The sequence below is a fragment of the Agelaius tricolor genome, unplaced genomic scaffold, assembly GCF_023055355.1.
Source record: "Agelaius tricolor isolate 1412-34295 unplaced genomic scaffold, bAgeTri1.0.p SCAF_1, whole genome shotgun sequence".
Lineage (NCBI taxonomy): Eukaryota > Metazoa > Chordata > Aves > Passeriformes > Icteridae > Agelaius > Agelaius tricolor.
In genome coordinates, this window is record NW_027269261.1 from 76,427,567 (window position 1) to 76,444,676 (window position 17,110).

The window sequence follows — 17,110 nt, forward strand, 5'->3', positions numbered from 1 at the left end:
CGAGCAGTGATTGGTGCCTCCCCCCGTTTATGTATAGGTCATGACAGTCTATTGCATAGAATATACATTTGTCCAGTTCAGGTCAGTTGTCCTGACAGTGCTACCTCCTGGCTTCTTGTGTACCTCCTCCCTTATAGTAGAGGAAATGTATTTGAATATCTGTATAGAGGCTTTGCCCCAGAGGTCCCGGTTGCCCTTGATGGGCTGCAGCTGTGATGTCCTTAATTGGGCTGCAGCTGTAACCAATGAAGATAACTGGGATAAAAGGGGGCTGGTAAGCCAGTCAGGGAGAGCCTTGGAGGAGCCCTGACCTGAGAGAGAACAGCATGCAGCAGAAGGAGTCAGTGAAGATTGGCAGCCATGAGAATACACCCAAGAGGTATGGACTTTAGAAGTCTGATAGAAAACAATATGGGACTCTAGAGAAATAATAGAAGAACAAGTGGTGACCCCAACGTGATAGTTAACAGAAGATAAGACAGCTGAGAGCTGTGGCGGCCAAGAGCTGCAATAGAACATAGCCTTTGGGTCAAGGAGCTGTGAAAGAGTATGGCCTTTGAGCAAGGAGCTATGTGTCTTGTACATGGCCTGTGAGTCATGAGAGAATTTGTGTCTTGTACATGGCCTGTGAGTCATGGAGAAATGTATGTATTATACTTGAACATCTGTACAACTGTTAACTCAAGTAAAAGAAAAGGGGGAAATATAGTAGAGGCAATGTATTGTATTTGAATATCTGTATAGAGGCTTTGCCCAGAGGTCCCGGTTGCCCTTGATGGGCTGCAGCTGTAACCAATGAAGATAACTGGGATAAAGGGGGTGGGTTAGCTAGTCAGGGAGAGCCTTGGAGGAGCCCTGACCTGAGAGAGAACAGCATGCAGCAGAAGGAGTCAGTGAAGATTGGCAGCCATGAGAATACACCCAAGAGGTATGGACTTTAGAAGTCTGATAATATCATTATGGGACTCTAGAGAAATAATAGAGGAACAACACTCCCTGACACAGCATGAGCCACTTAAAAGGTCTTTGGCTTGGTGCTAAGCACTGCTCAGCAGCAACCAAACTTCAGTGTGTTATCAGCATGATTCTTGCACTGAATCCAAAATGCAGCTCTGTACCAGCTACTAGGAAGAAAATGAACTCTATCCCAGCTAAAATCAGGACAAAATATTATAAAGATAACAGTGATTCATCTCAGAGGAAACAGTTTTCTTAGCCAAAAGTCTTTCCTTACAAAACAGAGCTGGTCCTGGAGCAGCAGATGCAGAGAACTGTTTCTAGGACTGTCTGCCTGACTCACTCTGGGTCCTGTATAAAATGCATTGGCCATCCCCAAAGATCAAAGTGAATAGATACTGGAGAAGGTTTTATCCAGCTTGGAGCAATTATCTAGCTTCTGCACTGAATCCAGTTGGTAGCTTGGAGTGTGGGTGGAATAGGGTCATGTTCACCAGCATCTGTCTGTGCTCCTCAGAGTGACCATCTCTGATGTGGGAATTGTATCACTAGTAAAAGTCAGTCTATGGTGCTGAACCCTCTAGGAAAAAGAATCCTCTCAGCTCCTAAAATGCACCATTATTATAAAAGGTCTACCTAGTGTTAGCTCATGATGCCATAAAAACTCCTGTTGAGGCAACAAATCCCCATTTATCAGATGTGCATGTCAAACAAGAAGCCTTCTCTAGTCCTACACTTAGGACAGTGTGTACCTGCCTCCTGCCTGGAAGAGGAGCCATGTCCTGGTTTATGCTGTGGTGATAGCTTGGGACTGAAGCTGTTCAAGCCATCTTCTCTGTTTCTGTGTGGTCCTTTCCCAGTATGAGCCAGCTGGCTTCTGGTACTGGTACCTGGGCAAGGGACCAGGGTAGGCTGATGGAAGGGCATGGCTTATGTGGCTGCTCTCCACCCAAACTGACTTTTGGCTCTTGTGAATAGAGGGGTACAGGTGGAACTTTCTGGTTATTTTGTGGTTGGTTTGTAGGGTTTTGTTGGGATTTTTTTGGTTTAGAGGTTGGGGGTTTTTTTTACTTTTCAGGAGTGTGTGGGACTTTGACATTTTGTTTTACTTCATCTAAGGTGTTCAGATTGGGGCAGCCAATGTAGTACCTTTTTGACTGTGTTCCAAAATCTTATTTCCGTGACCAGCTGTTGCAGGTGGCATTGCCAAATCATCGAATGGCATTACTAATAGGATACTAACTTTGGAGCTGGCTTTTCTCCTGTAATTACCGCCAGTATAAACACAACCTCTCACCTCTCCTGATAAGAGTTGTATGACTATCACCACACTGACTTTACAAAGCAATCTGGGAAATAGCAGATTTGTTTGTAGTTTATTTTGAATCCCCACCTTACCAGCTTTTCAATACATTCAACACAGGACCCATGAGTTCAGAGTGCTTGGGGGACTTTCTGAGGATAACACTGACTGAAGAATACTTTGAAGAAAAATACTTATCTCTTTTTGTTGTTGGTAAGTTGATGTAGAAGAACTTGGTGAGAGAATTACATACGGTGAAATGTTTAAAATTGTCTAAGGTGCTTCTATACTAGAATTCCCTAGATATTATATTATATATACTAGAATTCCCTATATATAATACTAGATTATTCTACTGTTATAGAGCTTAGTAGGCTGGATCTCATTGTAAGTAAACCCAACTGCTACCTTGATTTCTGTGTAACCTATACTGTCAACTTGTTTTTTGATAACTTAGCCATGATCAGACTTGATTTTGGGTTCAAATTGAAACTTACATGGTAGTTTCTAGGCATGCTAAAGCTGGATCTCACAAAAAATCTCATGGATTTTCTTTGTGATAAGAATGTTTTTAGTAACGGCACATAGTGCTCTGAAAATTCACTAGCTGAAGCTGGCACAACATTATTTTTGTACTAGTGGCTTCAGCTTGGTGGAGGTGTATACTTAATGAAGTTTAAGAAAAATTAGCTCGGCCCTCTAGCTATGGACTTAGTAGTCAGCAAGATGTACATTTCTGTGAAAAGCATCACAGAATGCTGTGGAAGGGCACAGTGATGATACTTTTGGGATATAAACACCTGCTTTAAGATTATATGTATAAATGTAAATTTGGCCTTGAAAAAGCTCTCCATGCTATCCATTATTCTAGCAGTGGGTTTTGTGTCAAAACCCACTTAAAATGTGGTCTTTGTTCAGACATCATGCACAAAACCACTCTGCAGCTGGGATACATATATCTTAAACCATAAAGAGATTTTTTAAAGGAAAAACCCAAAACAACTAAAACACTAAAAAGCTCAAAACCATAGAAATTGTTTGTATACTAAAAACATCCAAGCTAGTTAGTTGTTCAACATCCTGGTGGATTGTCTCCTGAAGAGACTCTGCTGGGCAGGCATCAGAGAAATATGAGCCTGTGCCAGCCACATGTCACGTTCCTGATGTTGCTGCTGTCATCTGTCACCATAGTGGTGGTTTGGATTGTTTTTCCATCTCCAGTGCTTCAGCTGCAAGTGTTTCCTGTCCCAGTGTGCCTGTAATTTTACCACTCTCTCTTTCTTTACACTTAGTCACAGCTCTTTCCCCCCTCTGAGCCCAGGGAATACGGCTGGGATGTATCACAGCAAGTTCAGCTGAATCCCTATGTCAGAGCAGGTTTCTCAAGGAGTTAGCAGAGCAGGAGTTATACTTGTTAATACAGCTAACACAGTTCTTTGCTCTCTATTTGCCTGTAGATCAGTCTGGCACAGCCTGGGAGCTGAATGAGGCCATGGCAGCCCAGTGTGGCTATAGAGTAACTTACACCACCTGCAGGAGCATTCAGCTCTGTGCTTCTGCACTCAGCTGCCATTCTCACTTAGAGGTAAGTCTGTTACAGACACTTCAATTACAGTGCTCTTCTACACTAACTTTATGTGAGAAATTACTGAATTATTAATGGGCATTAACTGAGGTGTCATAGTGTGTTGAGTATCTGTTAGCAGAGAATAATACAATTTTCTTCAAATGTATCCAAAGGTCTGAGAATATTCCGTGGTACTGCCATTTGGAGTACCATGTACAGAAGAACAAATGAAGTATATCACATGTGCCCTTAAAGGGCAACTATTTTCTTGTGGATTACAATATGGAATTGCATCAGGCAGCTGTGTTGCACTCTGCCCTAACAATATTTAGTGTCTTGAGACACTTCACAGTAAAAACTAAAACTTTGGTTGCTGGCTCACTGCTACTATGTCATAAAACACAAAATCAGCTATCTCTTAGGTTTGTTTATTTTCTTATTGTTCATTTCTGGGGCTATGCAAAAGGAACAAACCTGCTGCCCAAAGTATGTTGCTGTGTAGTTATACACCTATGTGCATGCATCTTGTGCAGTTAATGAAACTTAAAGTGATAATGCTTCAGTATGGAGTTGCTCTTCTGTGCAGAGGCTGGTGGGTGTATTTTGTAATTTAATTAAAAGTCAGTAGGATAGGTGGTGCCCAGCTAGGGAAAAGCAGTCTAAGAGGCAAATGTTCCATTTGCGCACACAGAAAGATGTGTTCACAGTAACTATACAAATCAAAGCATCTCACACTCCTGATATGAGCAATGCTACAACTCATCTGAAAAGTGCAAGTTGCTATTATGGTCCATGGAATCCCAGAGAGATAAAATGTGAAAATAACTACATGGAGGTAAGTACTTATGGAAAGTGATAGAAGTAAAGAGGTAGGTACTGCAAGATGCTCTCTTAGATTGTGTTTCCAATGCATATTCCTAGAATTTTGTCAGCTTCAGACTGCCCCATCATGAGCAGCTTGTTAGTGAGTGCACAGTATGCATCTTAAGTGATACATTTGTATTTTGATTGTGTAACTTATATTAGCAGTATTAGCGAATAAAGCTGAAAAATATCAAAAAGGATAAGCTCGTAGATTGAACTCCCTGAATGTTGCCCCAATAAATCTTACTTGAGACAACAGAGAATGTATAACTCCTGAAGGAAGTTTCCCTGCTGGGGAGGAATGCAGAAGGAGAAGTGGACTCCTCTTGGAAGAGGACGTTGGAGTCAAGAACAAACTCTGGTGTTAAGTGGAAATAGAAAGTAGAAAATAGGTGGAAAAATAAAAAGAAACTGAAATCAAGCAGACTATAGGTGAATCACCAGGCATGGTGGCATCTCTGTCTAGGAAATTCTGTCTAAGTTTCTCTTGAAAAAGGCTTGTTGGGTGTTGAAGACAAGGAAATAAGTGCTATCAGCAAACTGCTTACAGATGTTTTTTCTCCTCAGATTTCTGTCAGGAGGGAGGTTCCACAGACTATAAAAGACTTTGTTCAAGATGAACCTGAGGACTGGACTCTTGTATTTCCAGAAGTAAAACTGCAGGTTTTCTTTTTTCAAAAGCCAGCGCTACCTCTGGCACAACTATCTTTCTTTTCATTAACCACGCAGTACTTTCAAAAAGTACTTAAGTAACAATAATAGAACTTCTGTATCAAGTGGGTTTAGTATATTTTTATAGATTAGAAGTACAGACAGTTGTAGGCTGTGTCTCCAAGAAAGAAATCAAGTCTTCCCCAGATAGGAGATTGTTTTGGTTTTTGTTTGCTTGTTTTTTGCACAAAAAAAAAGCCTTAAAATCCTACAGCCCTTAAAAAAACTGTGAAGAGGCCATTTTCTTCTTGGACTCTTGTATGTGCAGAGTCTTCAGCAATGCAGTTAGTGCCATTAGTTAGTTGTTCTCTGTTGCCCTTAATATGGAAAGTTTTCTGTATGCATGAGGTGGGAAAAGCTGGAGGGATATCCCCCTAGTAAAATTCAAAGGCAACAGACCACTGGGCAGTTCAACACAGTAAATCATTCAATGCAATAAACCTGTTACTTTGACCATCATGTTTAAACTATTGATACATTTCTCTGGGTAGGCAAAGGCAGAAGAAACCTCAATATGGCAAATAGTATTTCATCAGCCAGAAGAAAAAAGGGCTCTGCTTGTGAGTAATGCTTGGAGTGCAGGCTATGGACTCAACGCCACAGACTCCAGGGTTCTGCTGCGAGTGCCATACACTGCTGCCCAAGTTCAGCTGGTTGAGGTTGGTGTGCTCCTTCTGGCCCCACAAGCTGCCAGGCTGTGCAGGTCTAACCAGATTCCTTCCTTACAGGATCAGGGAATTACCTTTTCTGTGCTGAGATCAAGTACATTTTACAAATACCAGTGGGTGATCCTGATGGTGGATACTGCTGTGGCATGTCCTGTAGGTAAGGAGTGTGGTACCATGCTCCAACACCAAAATGTACAGGGACAGACTCACAGCCAGTGAGCTGACAGCTTTCATGTCTTGTCCCTAAGATGGTGTGGACTACACAAACAAAACAATCACCTGGACTGTTCCAAAGTATATTCCACCACTGTCTGCTGGAATGACTAGCTTTAAGGATGTGCTTGTGGAAGCTGGCGTGGATCTACACAAACTCTCTGCCAAGGAAATGGCTTCCAGGAAATATGTGTTATTGAATGAGTTAACAAAAATTACAATGAAGGTTCCAATTGGTGCAGACGGTGGTTATTACAAGGTTGGTGACTTACATTAGGTGCCATGCAAGCAATATTCTGGGATGTATGTTTGTTTTCTGATGAGGAATAATTCTTCATCTTGTGCCCTTCAAATGAAAGATGGGAGTGTGGGAACAAGGGAGAACAAAGGATTTGTTAAAAACTCCAGAAGCCCTGACCAAAGATAGCATTTGTAATCACCACTTTATGCAGAATTTCTTTTCTTGCAAGCACAGGTAGACAGAATCCTACACAGAACTATTGATTCATTAATTACTCAGGTTAACATGGAGCTTTCGCCTATTATTCTGGATGTCATACTCCTCTGAGATGGTTCTAACTGCGCTGTAAAGCATTGATGGGTTCTGTTGTATTTTACACAGACCACTTAAGAGAATGGGAATAACCCATTAGTCCAGCAGACCATGTGCTCTTGGGATGGGTTAGGACTACACATCTAAATCTAGCTGCTTTGGGTGAACTGAGTCCTGGGCAAATGTAGCCACTGAACTTCTGGTGAGGTTGCATAAGCAGCCCTATTCACTATGAAATAGTCTCCTGCTGCTTTGAATCTTGGGGAGTGGGAGACCACTTTCCAAAGAAAGTCTTCTGAGTATTCTGAGATAATCTAAACAGGGATACAAGAGTTCAGGATTCCTGAGCAAAAAGGGCAATTGGTTGGGGCTGTAGATTTAACTGACCTTGAGATACTCCAACATAACTTTAATGCAAAATCAAGCCATACTAAAGGGTACTGATTTGAATTCTAGACTTCTGTGAGCAGTGGACAGCTTGGGGTAAAATACACCATCAACCTGTTCTTGGAACACCAGTGGGAAGACAACAAATGGGGACTAACCAAACATACTATCATCAAGGAAATAGAAACACCATTTGAACAAGCAGAGGTTGTTATAACCAATAGTAAGTAGCTGAACGTTGAATTTACTAAAGGTTTTGGTACTGTTAAGAGCTTAATGCTATTTGCTCCTTTTCAGATTTAAATCTGAGTGCAGGACTAATGAATGTTACAGTGGGAACATTCCTCCCAGATGCTGAGCTTGTGAACTTAACCATTGAAGGGGTTGTTGTGGCTGTATCTGAAGCTGTTCAGCATGGCTACCTAATACATAGGGCCAGATATGCTAATGGAAGCAAAGCATATGTACTACAAGTCCCACTTGATGCACCGAGTGTTAAAAAAGAGGTGTGTACTAAGGCACTGCAGCATCCCATGGTATAGAAATGATGATATTACTTGGTGATTTTTCATGTCTAAATATGATTTTCCTAGTACATGGGAGAGGACATGAGAGCCTACACCCTGAATGTCACACTCACATTCATCACCTATCCATCAAGTGAGACCTTTGTTGTCCCAGTAGTTGCACTGTCAGCTGTGAAAGATGCAGGTAAACTTTGTGGAACTTAGACAAAACTGCACCAACCTGGCTGTGAACTCTGGCTGTGAGCTGGGCTGATTTCAGCCAGGGATGCTGCCAGTCCCAGGGAGCTGCACTAAACTGATGGCAGCTGGCTGACTCTTGGTTGTTTTGCAGTACTGCCCAGTGCAACAGGGTTTTGTGATGGGAGGAACCTCCATCTCATTATCACTCGTGGGAATGTGGACCAAAACTGGCTACCTTTCATCTCAGATTGGCACCTGACCCAAGAGGCTGCACAGAAGTACAATTACATTCTGAGGGACAATGGCACTCACCTGGCAATCTCTGTCCCTTTCCTTTCTCCCCATGTGAGCTATGAGGTAAGGCTGCCAACATGTAGCAATTGAAAGGCATGTTCTAGCTGTCAGATGTCAACAAGACACAGTATATTGTTAAAAGCAAAATAAAACTTCTCTTTGAGGTAATCCTCCCTTATATCTGAGAAGACTATTTTCTGCCCTTGTAAGAAAACTTTAATTTCCCTTAGTTAATGTTGGCAGAAATGGGCAAGAAAAAAAGAAATATATTCCGCATTTACTGAGCATTTGGCTCAGCATATGGCTGAGCATTTTTAAGGACAACTATACATGCAGTGGAGTTTGTATTGCATTCTTTTACAGAACAACTAAAAATGCTCACCCTGTGAACTTCTGGATTAAAAACATCCTGTTTAAATACATCCTGTGGACTTGACTTTGCTCAAGCGCCATTATCTTTGGCTTGTGATAACCTGCCCTCTTAGTTTTTGAATGCTTTAGTTGAACAGTGTGTATTCTCTTGTTTAACCTGTGATTGTCATCTCTAGGGCTTTCATACCTCTGCAATAAAGGCTTCATTCTACTTAACCTTGAAGGATGACATCACCTTGGCTCAGAGGAGAGATTTCTCAATTTCCTGCTTATTTTCACCTTCAGAGCTAATACGTAATAGCATGTTGGGGATTAGCTGTTAATGCTATTTGAGTTGCAAAACTAAACCATGCAGTCTGAAATGTTTCTTGGTTTTAGAGTTGTATGGCACTCTGTTTGCTTGTCAGACTTCCTACCAGTTAATATGCCACAAGGCAGGTATAATTAAACATTGGAGTGGCTATCCTGCCTAGTACAGGCATGGGGGAAGGAAGTGGGAAAGTCTACTTCCCCACACACCTCCAGAATCAAGAAGCTATGTAAAGGGTTTTTGTGGTTGTTTTGTGAGAGTTGAATGAGGTGGGGGGGGTTGGTGGAATGTGGGGAGAATCAGCACATAAAGTAGTCATTCTAAAGATGTTAGAACCCTAAATATTAAGAGTTTTAGCAACTCATCAGTATTAAATGTATGGAATATCTTGGCTAGAAAAATCCTTTTAAAGAGAATGAGAGCTCCTTGTGGGCTGCCAAAAGAGCTTGCCATCAAATCCATTCAGAACTTTGTTGTTAGGCTACAAGAGGAGGTTGAATCCTGATTTGCATGAAAATGTATATTGCTCTTTCAGAATGCCTGCCCAATGGCACTGTGATTATTACTGCAATCAAACTGGTAGGTGGTGAAGACCTGGACACTGCTCTGCTTGTCTTGAGGGACAGACAGTGCAAACCCAGTCTAGTGACAGAGAGGACTGCAACCTTCAAGTTCAATGTGAACACTTGTGGAACGAGTAGAAAAGTAAGGACTTGGTCACATCAAGTTTACCCTGCATTGGGGTAGGGTTATTGCTAGACCTGGCAGAATTTCAGAGGGAGCTCAAGCTGCATGGAAGTCACAGCTGAAAACAGCACAGTAGTACATCTGTACCTTTCTGAGCTTACTAAATTCAGTTGAGCAGCATTTCTTACTGAGTAGTAAAAATGTTTTTTCAAGATCAGAGGTGCTTTCTGAAACTTTCCTTCAGTTTGACACCTCTGAATTGTTTCATGGTGGGCTTGAATGGGAGTTTATGCTGGTCAGATGTACTTGTACTCCTTGCAGAAGCTCTTTGGGTATTGCTAATGACTACATGGCCAAAGACTAGAGTGGGTACTATTCCTACCACCAAATACTGTACAAATAGAAAACAAACAAAATAGAAAATAATCAGAGCATGCCTAAATTCAGATCATAATAAATGCAGCTTTCTGCATTGTTTCATTTCATTCTACTCACTGATTCAGTAAATAAGCTCAGCTGTTCTTTTTCTCAGGACCCATGCACTCCCTTTCTAGGGTGCTCTGTCATATTCAAGCTAATAAGCTTTCTTCTTGACTATGGCATAGCTGTCACCTATGGTAAACTTTAGTTCAGTGGGCCTTGGGCTTTTGGCTGGTAATTTCTGCCTAATTGTAAACATACTCTGCTCAGTGTAATCTGGCAGTCAAGCAGAGGGATGTAGATATTGTACCAAACACAGATCAGACTCTGTGACTGTCCTGTTTGTAATGATGTACATCCTTCAGTTCAACAGCTCAACTGTCACATATGAGAACGAGGTACTCTATTTCAGACCTGGCGATGCTATTCCCATATACCAGTAAGTGTTGTTCCCTAAAAGAAGATTGTACATGTTATTTTGGCTGTGAAAAATCTAATGCTAAACCCTTTCTTTCAGACTGAAATTTCTCTGCTTGTATGCAGTTGAGCAGACTGCTAATGTTCCATATGAATCTAAGAAGAACCCACCACCCAGTATTAAGCCAGGGTCTGGCTGTCTTGCCCTTTCATTGAAGCTTTTCAAAGGTAACATCTGTGATTAGACTCTATAAAATCACTGAATGGCTGCAGCCAGAAGGGACCTGAGATTGATCTTACTCATCCACTCTGCTCAAGCAGGGCAGTGTAGAAAATGTTCCCCAGAACCATGTTCAGATGACTTTTAAATGTATCAAAGGATGAAGAGGAAAATTTTTAAGGCCTCTGATAGGACTTTTCTCTTCCGAAATGCAACATAAATGGTCAAATATCAGTAGTGGAGCAGAATTAGCATCACTGACACATGTATGGTTTTCCTGCTTTGTCTGGGCATGATGTAAGTTTTGTGTAGTGAATGTGATGCCAGCTTCTCTCTCCTATGAGCTCCTGAAGTGTTGCTGAGCAGGTTCAGCAACTCCCTGCAATGGTTGTAACCTGTGTCAAAGATACTGCTTTAAAGTGGTACCTATGCCAGCAAAAAGGGTTAACTGAAGCCTGAACCAAACACTCATGATGACTGGAATGGCCATTATGATTTTTTTTAATATTCATTTTCCCTTTTCACTACCTTTGCGACAATTCTGAATAGCAATATTAATGGCTTTTTGCAGAAGGAGTGTTTCATTTCTGGATCCTCAGAGCCAGGGAATATGTCTGAGATTTTTGCTTTCACAGCTGATCTTGCTTTCTTGCCATTCTGTCCCCAATTCCTGACATTTGTATGCTGTCCCAGGTTTTAGTATTACTATGCCAGAGTAAATGGTAGTGGAAAAAACAGTGAAGCAGAAAGTTTGCAGATACTTCCTCCATAAAAAGGAAGCTTCTAATATCAATACTCTCTTGCAGAGAAATCCTATTCAGAGCCCTACCAGGAATCAGAATATCCTGTGGTAAAATACCTGAGGGAGGCTCTGTATTTTGAAGTTGAACTGCTCCAGCCTAAAGATGCAAGACTGGACCTAAACCTGGATGACTGTTGGGCTACCAATTCTCAAAGCCAGGACAGCCTCCCCCAGTGGCACTTCCTTACACATGGGTGAGGAAGGCTTCCCTCCTCTGTTTGGTAACTGCTCAGCACAAGGTGCTGTACCTCAGGTGGGAGGAAAGGGGAAGAGGCAGAGGTGCAAGTGGCAGAGGTCACCTTGGAGGCAATTGCTGCTAATCTGTGGGGCATGTGTTGGTGTCAGCATAGTGGCTGTGCCTTCTGGGGCCAGCAGGTCATGGAGGTGGCCAGAAGTGCTTCTAGCTTAACAGTTTTGGCTGGAAATGAAGAGCAAGAACCCTGATTGTGAGCAAAGGCAGGGATCGTGAACTGGGGAGATCCTATTCATTCCCCTATGGCCCAAGGAAAATGGAGAGGGAAGCTCTGCTGTATTTAATTTCTTTGCTGTGTTTGAAGATCTGGTTGAAGGTTTAGATCAAATACATTTCCTCTCATGCATTTCCCAAACAGGTGTGAAAGCAACAAAGACTCCTACAGAGCTGTCTTCCGTGAAGTTAATTACAGCTTCAGAGTAAAATTTCCCCAGCACCTCAAGAGATTTGAAGTGAGGATGTTCACCTTTGTCCAGGGCACATCTCTGTTACAAGAGCAGGTCAGATGTCTCTGTTCTGTCATGAGCTGTTGGCAGTGCTGACAGGTGAGCCCAGGGTGATGCGTGCAGCCAATGCTGTGTAAGGGTTCAGCTGGCCAGTGCTGCCTGGGGCTACTGGACACCTTCTTGAAGGTATAACACCCTCCTAGGGGTGAATAAAGGCCATCCACTTTTGTTCAGTTCACAAAACAAACTTATAGATTCATTCAGGTAGGAACAGACCTCCAAGATTCTCAAGTCCAATCTTTGACTATCATGCCTACTAAATTTTATGAAGTGCCACATCTATTCGTTTTTTGAACACTTCCAGGTATAGTGACTCCACCACTTTTCTTGGGAGGCTGTTCCAATGCTTTGTCACTTTTTCAGTGAAAAACTTTTACCTAATACCCAAGTTGAACTGTTCCTAGTGCATTTTGAGGCCATTTTCCCCTTGTCCTGTCACTAGTGTCTGGGAGAAGAGCCCCCCCCGCCCCCTTGACACAGCCTTCATATCCTTTGGGATGGTACACCTTGGATTCCAAGTAAGACTTCCCTAAATAATCTAAATATTCTTGTCTTGTAGTTGTATTTCCACTGCAGTGTGGTGATCTGCAATACTAAGCAACAGCCTTTAGACCTCTTTTGTCCAAGGAGATGCAATCCTGGGAAGCACAGATTTGGTAAGAAAACAGACATGTCTCAAGTCTCTCCTGTGTTTTTGCTCAGCAATTTGGCATGTGCTCTCACTAATCGTGCCAGGTTGCAGACTTCTAGTCCTAGATTATGCTGTCTAGGGAATTAAAAGCTGAAATGTCTTACAGCCCACAGTGCACATCCACATGGCCAAGTGTCATCTGGACCAGTGCTTCTTAGGAAGAAAAACAATAAGGACAGGTTGGTGTCAGTCTTAAATTACACTATTGGAACACCAAGTGTACTGCTGCTGTAAGGTAACAAATTTGTGTGTATGTCTGTTCTCCCTGCAGGTCAATGCACCAACTTCTGACAGACTGAACAAAAACTACTTCATTTTATGAAGTTGCAGTTAGGTGCCCTAAGCAACCACAGCCTGCTGCCCAGATTCACAAGTAAAATTGTTTCTGTGGTATCTACTGGGAAAATAGATTATCAGAGTCTATGGAGAAAAGGGTCAGTTAACCCATACTGGGTGTAACTCTAAGTTAAATAATTGTATTGTTCTTCTCTGTTCCTCTAAAACATTAAACTCTTGGTCTTTTGTGTGTTGATCTGACCTAGTCTGCTCAGCTAATATGTCTGAAACTTGTGTTACTTTGCAGTTGGAAGCATCTGTTTTGGAGTAGGGGAAGAAGATAGCAACAAGTGTGAACTTAATTGTACATCACTTCAAGCTTTTCTTTAAGCTTCTGTATGAACAAAGGACTGGGAGAACTTAATGTCAGTAAAACAATGTGGGTTTTTTTGGAGTAAGATGGAATGAACATCCTTGATTCTGTAGTGGCTGTTGACAGGAAGGCTGTAAACTGAGATTCTTGCAGGAGTGTTGTGGCTCTGCAATGTCAAGTCGCCTTCCCTAGGTGGGTCAAACAATTCACAAGTAACATCAGTGACTGCTTAGCTAAGTATCCTCTGAGGATTAGCTGAGGAAAAAAAATTTAGCAAAGACCTGTGATAATAATAATGATAGTACGTGGACTCTATCTGCAAAGTGTTAAGGATTTTTTCCTTACTAGAGAATGTGATGCTTAGGGGCTCCTGTCAGATTTTCCTCTCTGTGTCTGTATGTTTTGTTTTGGTTTTTTTAATGCATAAAAAATTTCTTGGTTTCCTCTTTGCATCTGAACAGTGGTGTGAAAAGAGTTTGGATTCAATATTATATTTTCCTGTTCTAATGAAAGCTACTGCTTGGCACGAATCTTGATCCCTTAGAAGTAAATACACAATAATGGGTGTCTGCTTTTTAACTTTAGATTAAGAAGAATTATACAACAGGAAATTTCTGTGAAAGCTAACTTGAGCAAGAACATATTTTCTGACTCTATTAGCACTTTGTGAGACAGCATGAAGTAGGAAAAAATGTATCTCTGTTGCTACCTGTACAGAGACACCCCCCCCCCCCCCAAAAGTTTGTGCTGTAATTGCAGCTCATGTAAGTCTTGTCTTTTAGTTGCCTGCTAAGCCTATCTATAGTGATGTCTTAGTGTCATTTCTGGAGAAATCTCTGTGGGCTTTGTGATAAGAAACATGTCAAGACTGTTTTCCAGTAGAGAAGGGTATTGTGATGAAGGATTCATTTTGCTACCCCTGTTGTAGATGAAGACTAAAGCCACGGAGTTGTGATATTGAGGAATATCAACATAGGAATAGTGGGAAAATGCAGAACACATAAGCCTGACAGCAGATTTGACAACTCAATGACTTGGTGCCCAGTGCTTTTCCCTGTGTTAGCCCACTGGTCTGAGGACTGGGTAATGCTCAGTCTGCAGGCAAAACCCATCAAGAAATCAAGGGAGACACCTCTACTGTGCTGCCAGGGTTTTGCACCTAAGAGAATACAGCCATGGGAGCTTTAGGGGGTGTGGTGCCTTCCCTGTGTCTTACCTCGTGCTGACAAGAAATGAGAAACCTCATGTCTCCCCAAGAAATTAGACTGTTAAGCAGTGTTTTCTCCAGTTTAGTGAATGACAGTCTTCATCTGCCTTCACCAGCACAGCACAGGCTGCCTTGAGGAACCTGAGCTACCTTCTTTCTTATATTTGTGTGGGGGAAGAGCGTAACATTTAGAGACTGCTGTGAGAACCAAGCCTGCAGTTGGGCAGCCCATTTCAGTACTGTTAACTCTGTCTTGGTTATGGCTACCTGGGTTTTCAGGTCTTTTTCTTAAAACCAAGGCTCAAGGACATCAGCAGGCATAGAAATCCGGTAATTAAAATCTTGTCTAAGACAAGTTCATTTATTTTCATAAGCTTAGTCAACATCTAGACATGCTTTATCTGTTGATGGGCTTTTCAGGGGTTGTAAAAAAGCAAGGTGATGGCCAGGTACATTGTGGCTCTACTCTTCAGTTCTTCTAAAAGCATTGTTTAGTGCCATTTTGAAGGATGAGTTATGTAAAGAATCATCTTCTCTATTAACCTTTCTGCTATGTGGGGAAATTCAAGGACATTTCCCTCCATGGTTGGACAAGGATTTATATAAAGCTTCTTGTCAGATGTTCCAACAGCCTGTGAGACACACAAAATCCATTTGAATATCAGCAAAATCTTTTAAAGACATGACAGTAGTACTCTCTCTACCTCAGAGGTGTCTGTTTATACTAAAATTCAGGAGCTGCCTTCCTGCTTATATATATAAAAAAGAAAAAAAATCTTCAAGTGTTTTATCAACACCTCTTTGCCTTTTAAGTGGATATTTTATGACCACATGCTTTTCCCCTGGTATTTGGGATGTTATTTTTATATCCCTGTTAACACAAGTTGAAAGCAGATCAATCTTCTTTGTTTATGCTTCGAGTCTTCTGCAATTCAATAGGTGAATGACAAAAGTGGTAAGGGAAAAGAGAAGTCTGGTGTGATTTGTTTTTATAGGAAAATAGGAACAATAACAGAAATATACTGCAGATAGCTATTTCCATTTCAAGTAAATATTGATAAATCACTGCTAATAAGTAACCTCCTATCTGGTCACTGATAGGCAGAAATCTCCTCTTTTATGTAGTCTGTATTCAATGACAGCCAGTATTTTAAAACTTTACTTTTGTTTTGGTGACTTAAAGTAGCAACAACTTAATATTGAAAAACTAAGAAAAGTGCCATCTACTTTTTTGTCCCAATTAATTTTCTCTCCCTGGCATATTCCTTTACTTTTTCTTTTACATGCTAAACTCTTCAGTAAATGCTATGCACCTCTATCCAGAGGAAAACATGTTCTGACAATGCTCTAATGATTTGGAAAGCTTAAGGAAGTTCAGGTCTTGGCTTCTGCCACAAATCTATTTGAGCTTTTAGCCACTTCCATATAATTTCTTCTTTTATTTGTGCCTGTGAGCCTAGAAACACCTACAGTATTAGCTAGAATGCTGAAAGGGCATGTGCTTGGAGAGAAATGCTTTGAAGCATAAATAAGGTGAGTCTTCCTCCTTATCATGACATCAAGCACTGTAAGAGTGCAAGCCTAGGCTGATGTTGGTGTATAAAGAAACAAAAAGTTAGGGGCTTGATCAGGGATGGGGGCTTCTATAGCTCATTAGAAAGAGACAGATTTATTGAGATCTGTGAATTCTCTTTCCAGTTTCCCGCCTGTTAAAGGCAAGAAGAGGATTTGTGGTTGCATGGCAGATAAATTGGGGAGCAAAACTCAGTCACTGGGCCCTTAGAAGTTGGAGGTGTATTTATGTTTTTGTGGAGTATTTTTTAGCTACTGCTAGGCAGAGCTGGAAGCATAGCTGCTGGCTTCCCTAGTTGGAGAGGATCTGGCAGTTGCCAGAGAAGCAGCTCTCCCAAGGCACTGGCTGAAGCCCATTTGCAGGAGGTTTTCTTTGTCCCAAGCACACCTATGTGCAGCCCAAATGTGTCACCATAAAACCTCTTGGCACCTACATGGTGCTCCTCAGCATAGAATTTCAAAGCCCTGTTGTGTGTGCGGGTGGCTCCAGGCTCGCCTCTGCTTTGGGGGGTGGGAGGTGAGTTCTGTGGATTACAGAGCTGGGGCTTGCCTGGGGAGCTTCTTCCCCTGTGAGCCCTTAACAACTGGGGAATATTCTCTCCAAGGTACTTACTCTTCTCCTCAAGAGGTGATTTGACCTCCTTGCCCCCCTCAGGGTCTATGTCTAGCTATTGCTGCTGCTGCAGCCAACACTGCTGTACAATCCTTTGTACAGGGTGGGCAGAGAAGCTGCTGGGTTCAGGTGGAAAGCCTGTCCTGCTGAGTGAGGCTGTGCAAGCC

General features: G+C 41.9%; 1 protein-coding gene across 1 annotated transcript; it reads left to right on the forward strand.

Moving 5' to 3' along the window:
- The first annotated feature begins 2,385 nt into the window (after window positions 1-2,385).
- Window positions 2,386-13,193, forward strand: LOC139597013 (uncharacterized). Its single transcript, XM_071442297.1, has 19 exons — window positions 2,386-2,473; window positions 3,718-3,845; window positions 4,519-4,662; window positions 5,259-5,342; window positions 5,894-6,061; window positions 6,131-6,227; window positions 6,319-6,542; window positions 7,293-7,446; window positions 7,521-7,729; window positions 7,817-7,934; window positions 8,082-8,287; window positions 8,773-8,890; window positions 9,442-9,611; window positions 10,379-10,452; window positions 10,531-10,658; window positions 11,457-11,646; window positions 12,064-12,205; window positions 12,771-12,867; window positions 13,174-13,193. The coding sequence occupies exons 1-19, from the start codon at window positions 2,386-2,388 to the stop codon at window positions 13,191-13,193; spliced, it is 2,559 nt and encodes an 852-aa protein (XP_071298398.1).
- The last annotated feature ends 3,917 nt before the right edge of the window (window positions 13,194-17,110 follow it).

Bases quoted from the DNA above. Each gene is read 5' to 3' on its own strand.
- LOC139597013 (XM_071442297.1), top strand. From the start codon at position 2,386: ATGAGTTCAGAGTGCTTGGGGGACTTTCTGAGGATAACACTGACTGAA. The intron at 4,663-5,258 runs GTAAGTACTTAT...TTTTCTCCTCAG, and splicing joins GTGAAAATAACTACATGGAG to ATTTCTGTCAGGAGGGAGGT. The intron at 12,206-12,770 runs GTCAGATGTCTC...CTTGTCTTGTAG, and splicing joins CATCTCTGTTACAAGAGCAG to TTGTATTTCCACTGCAGTGT.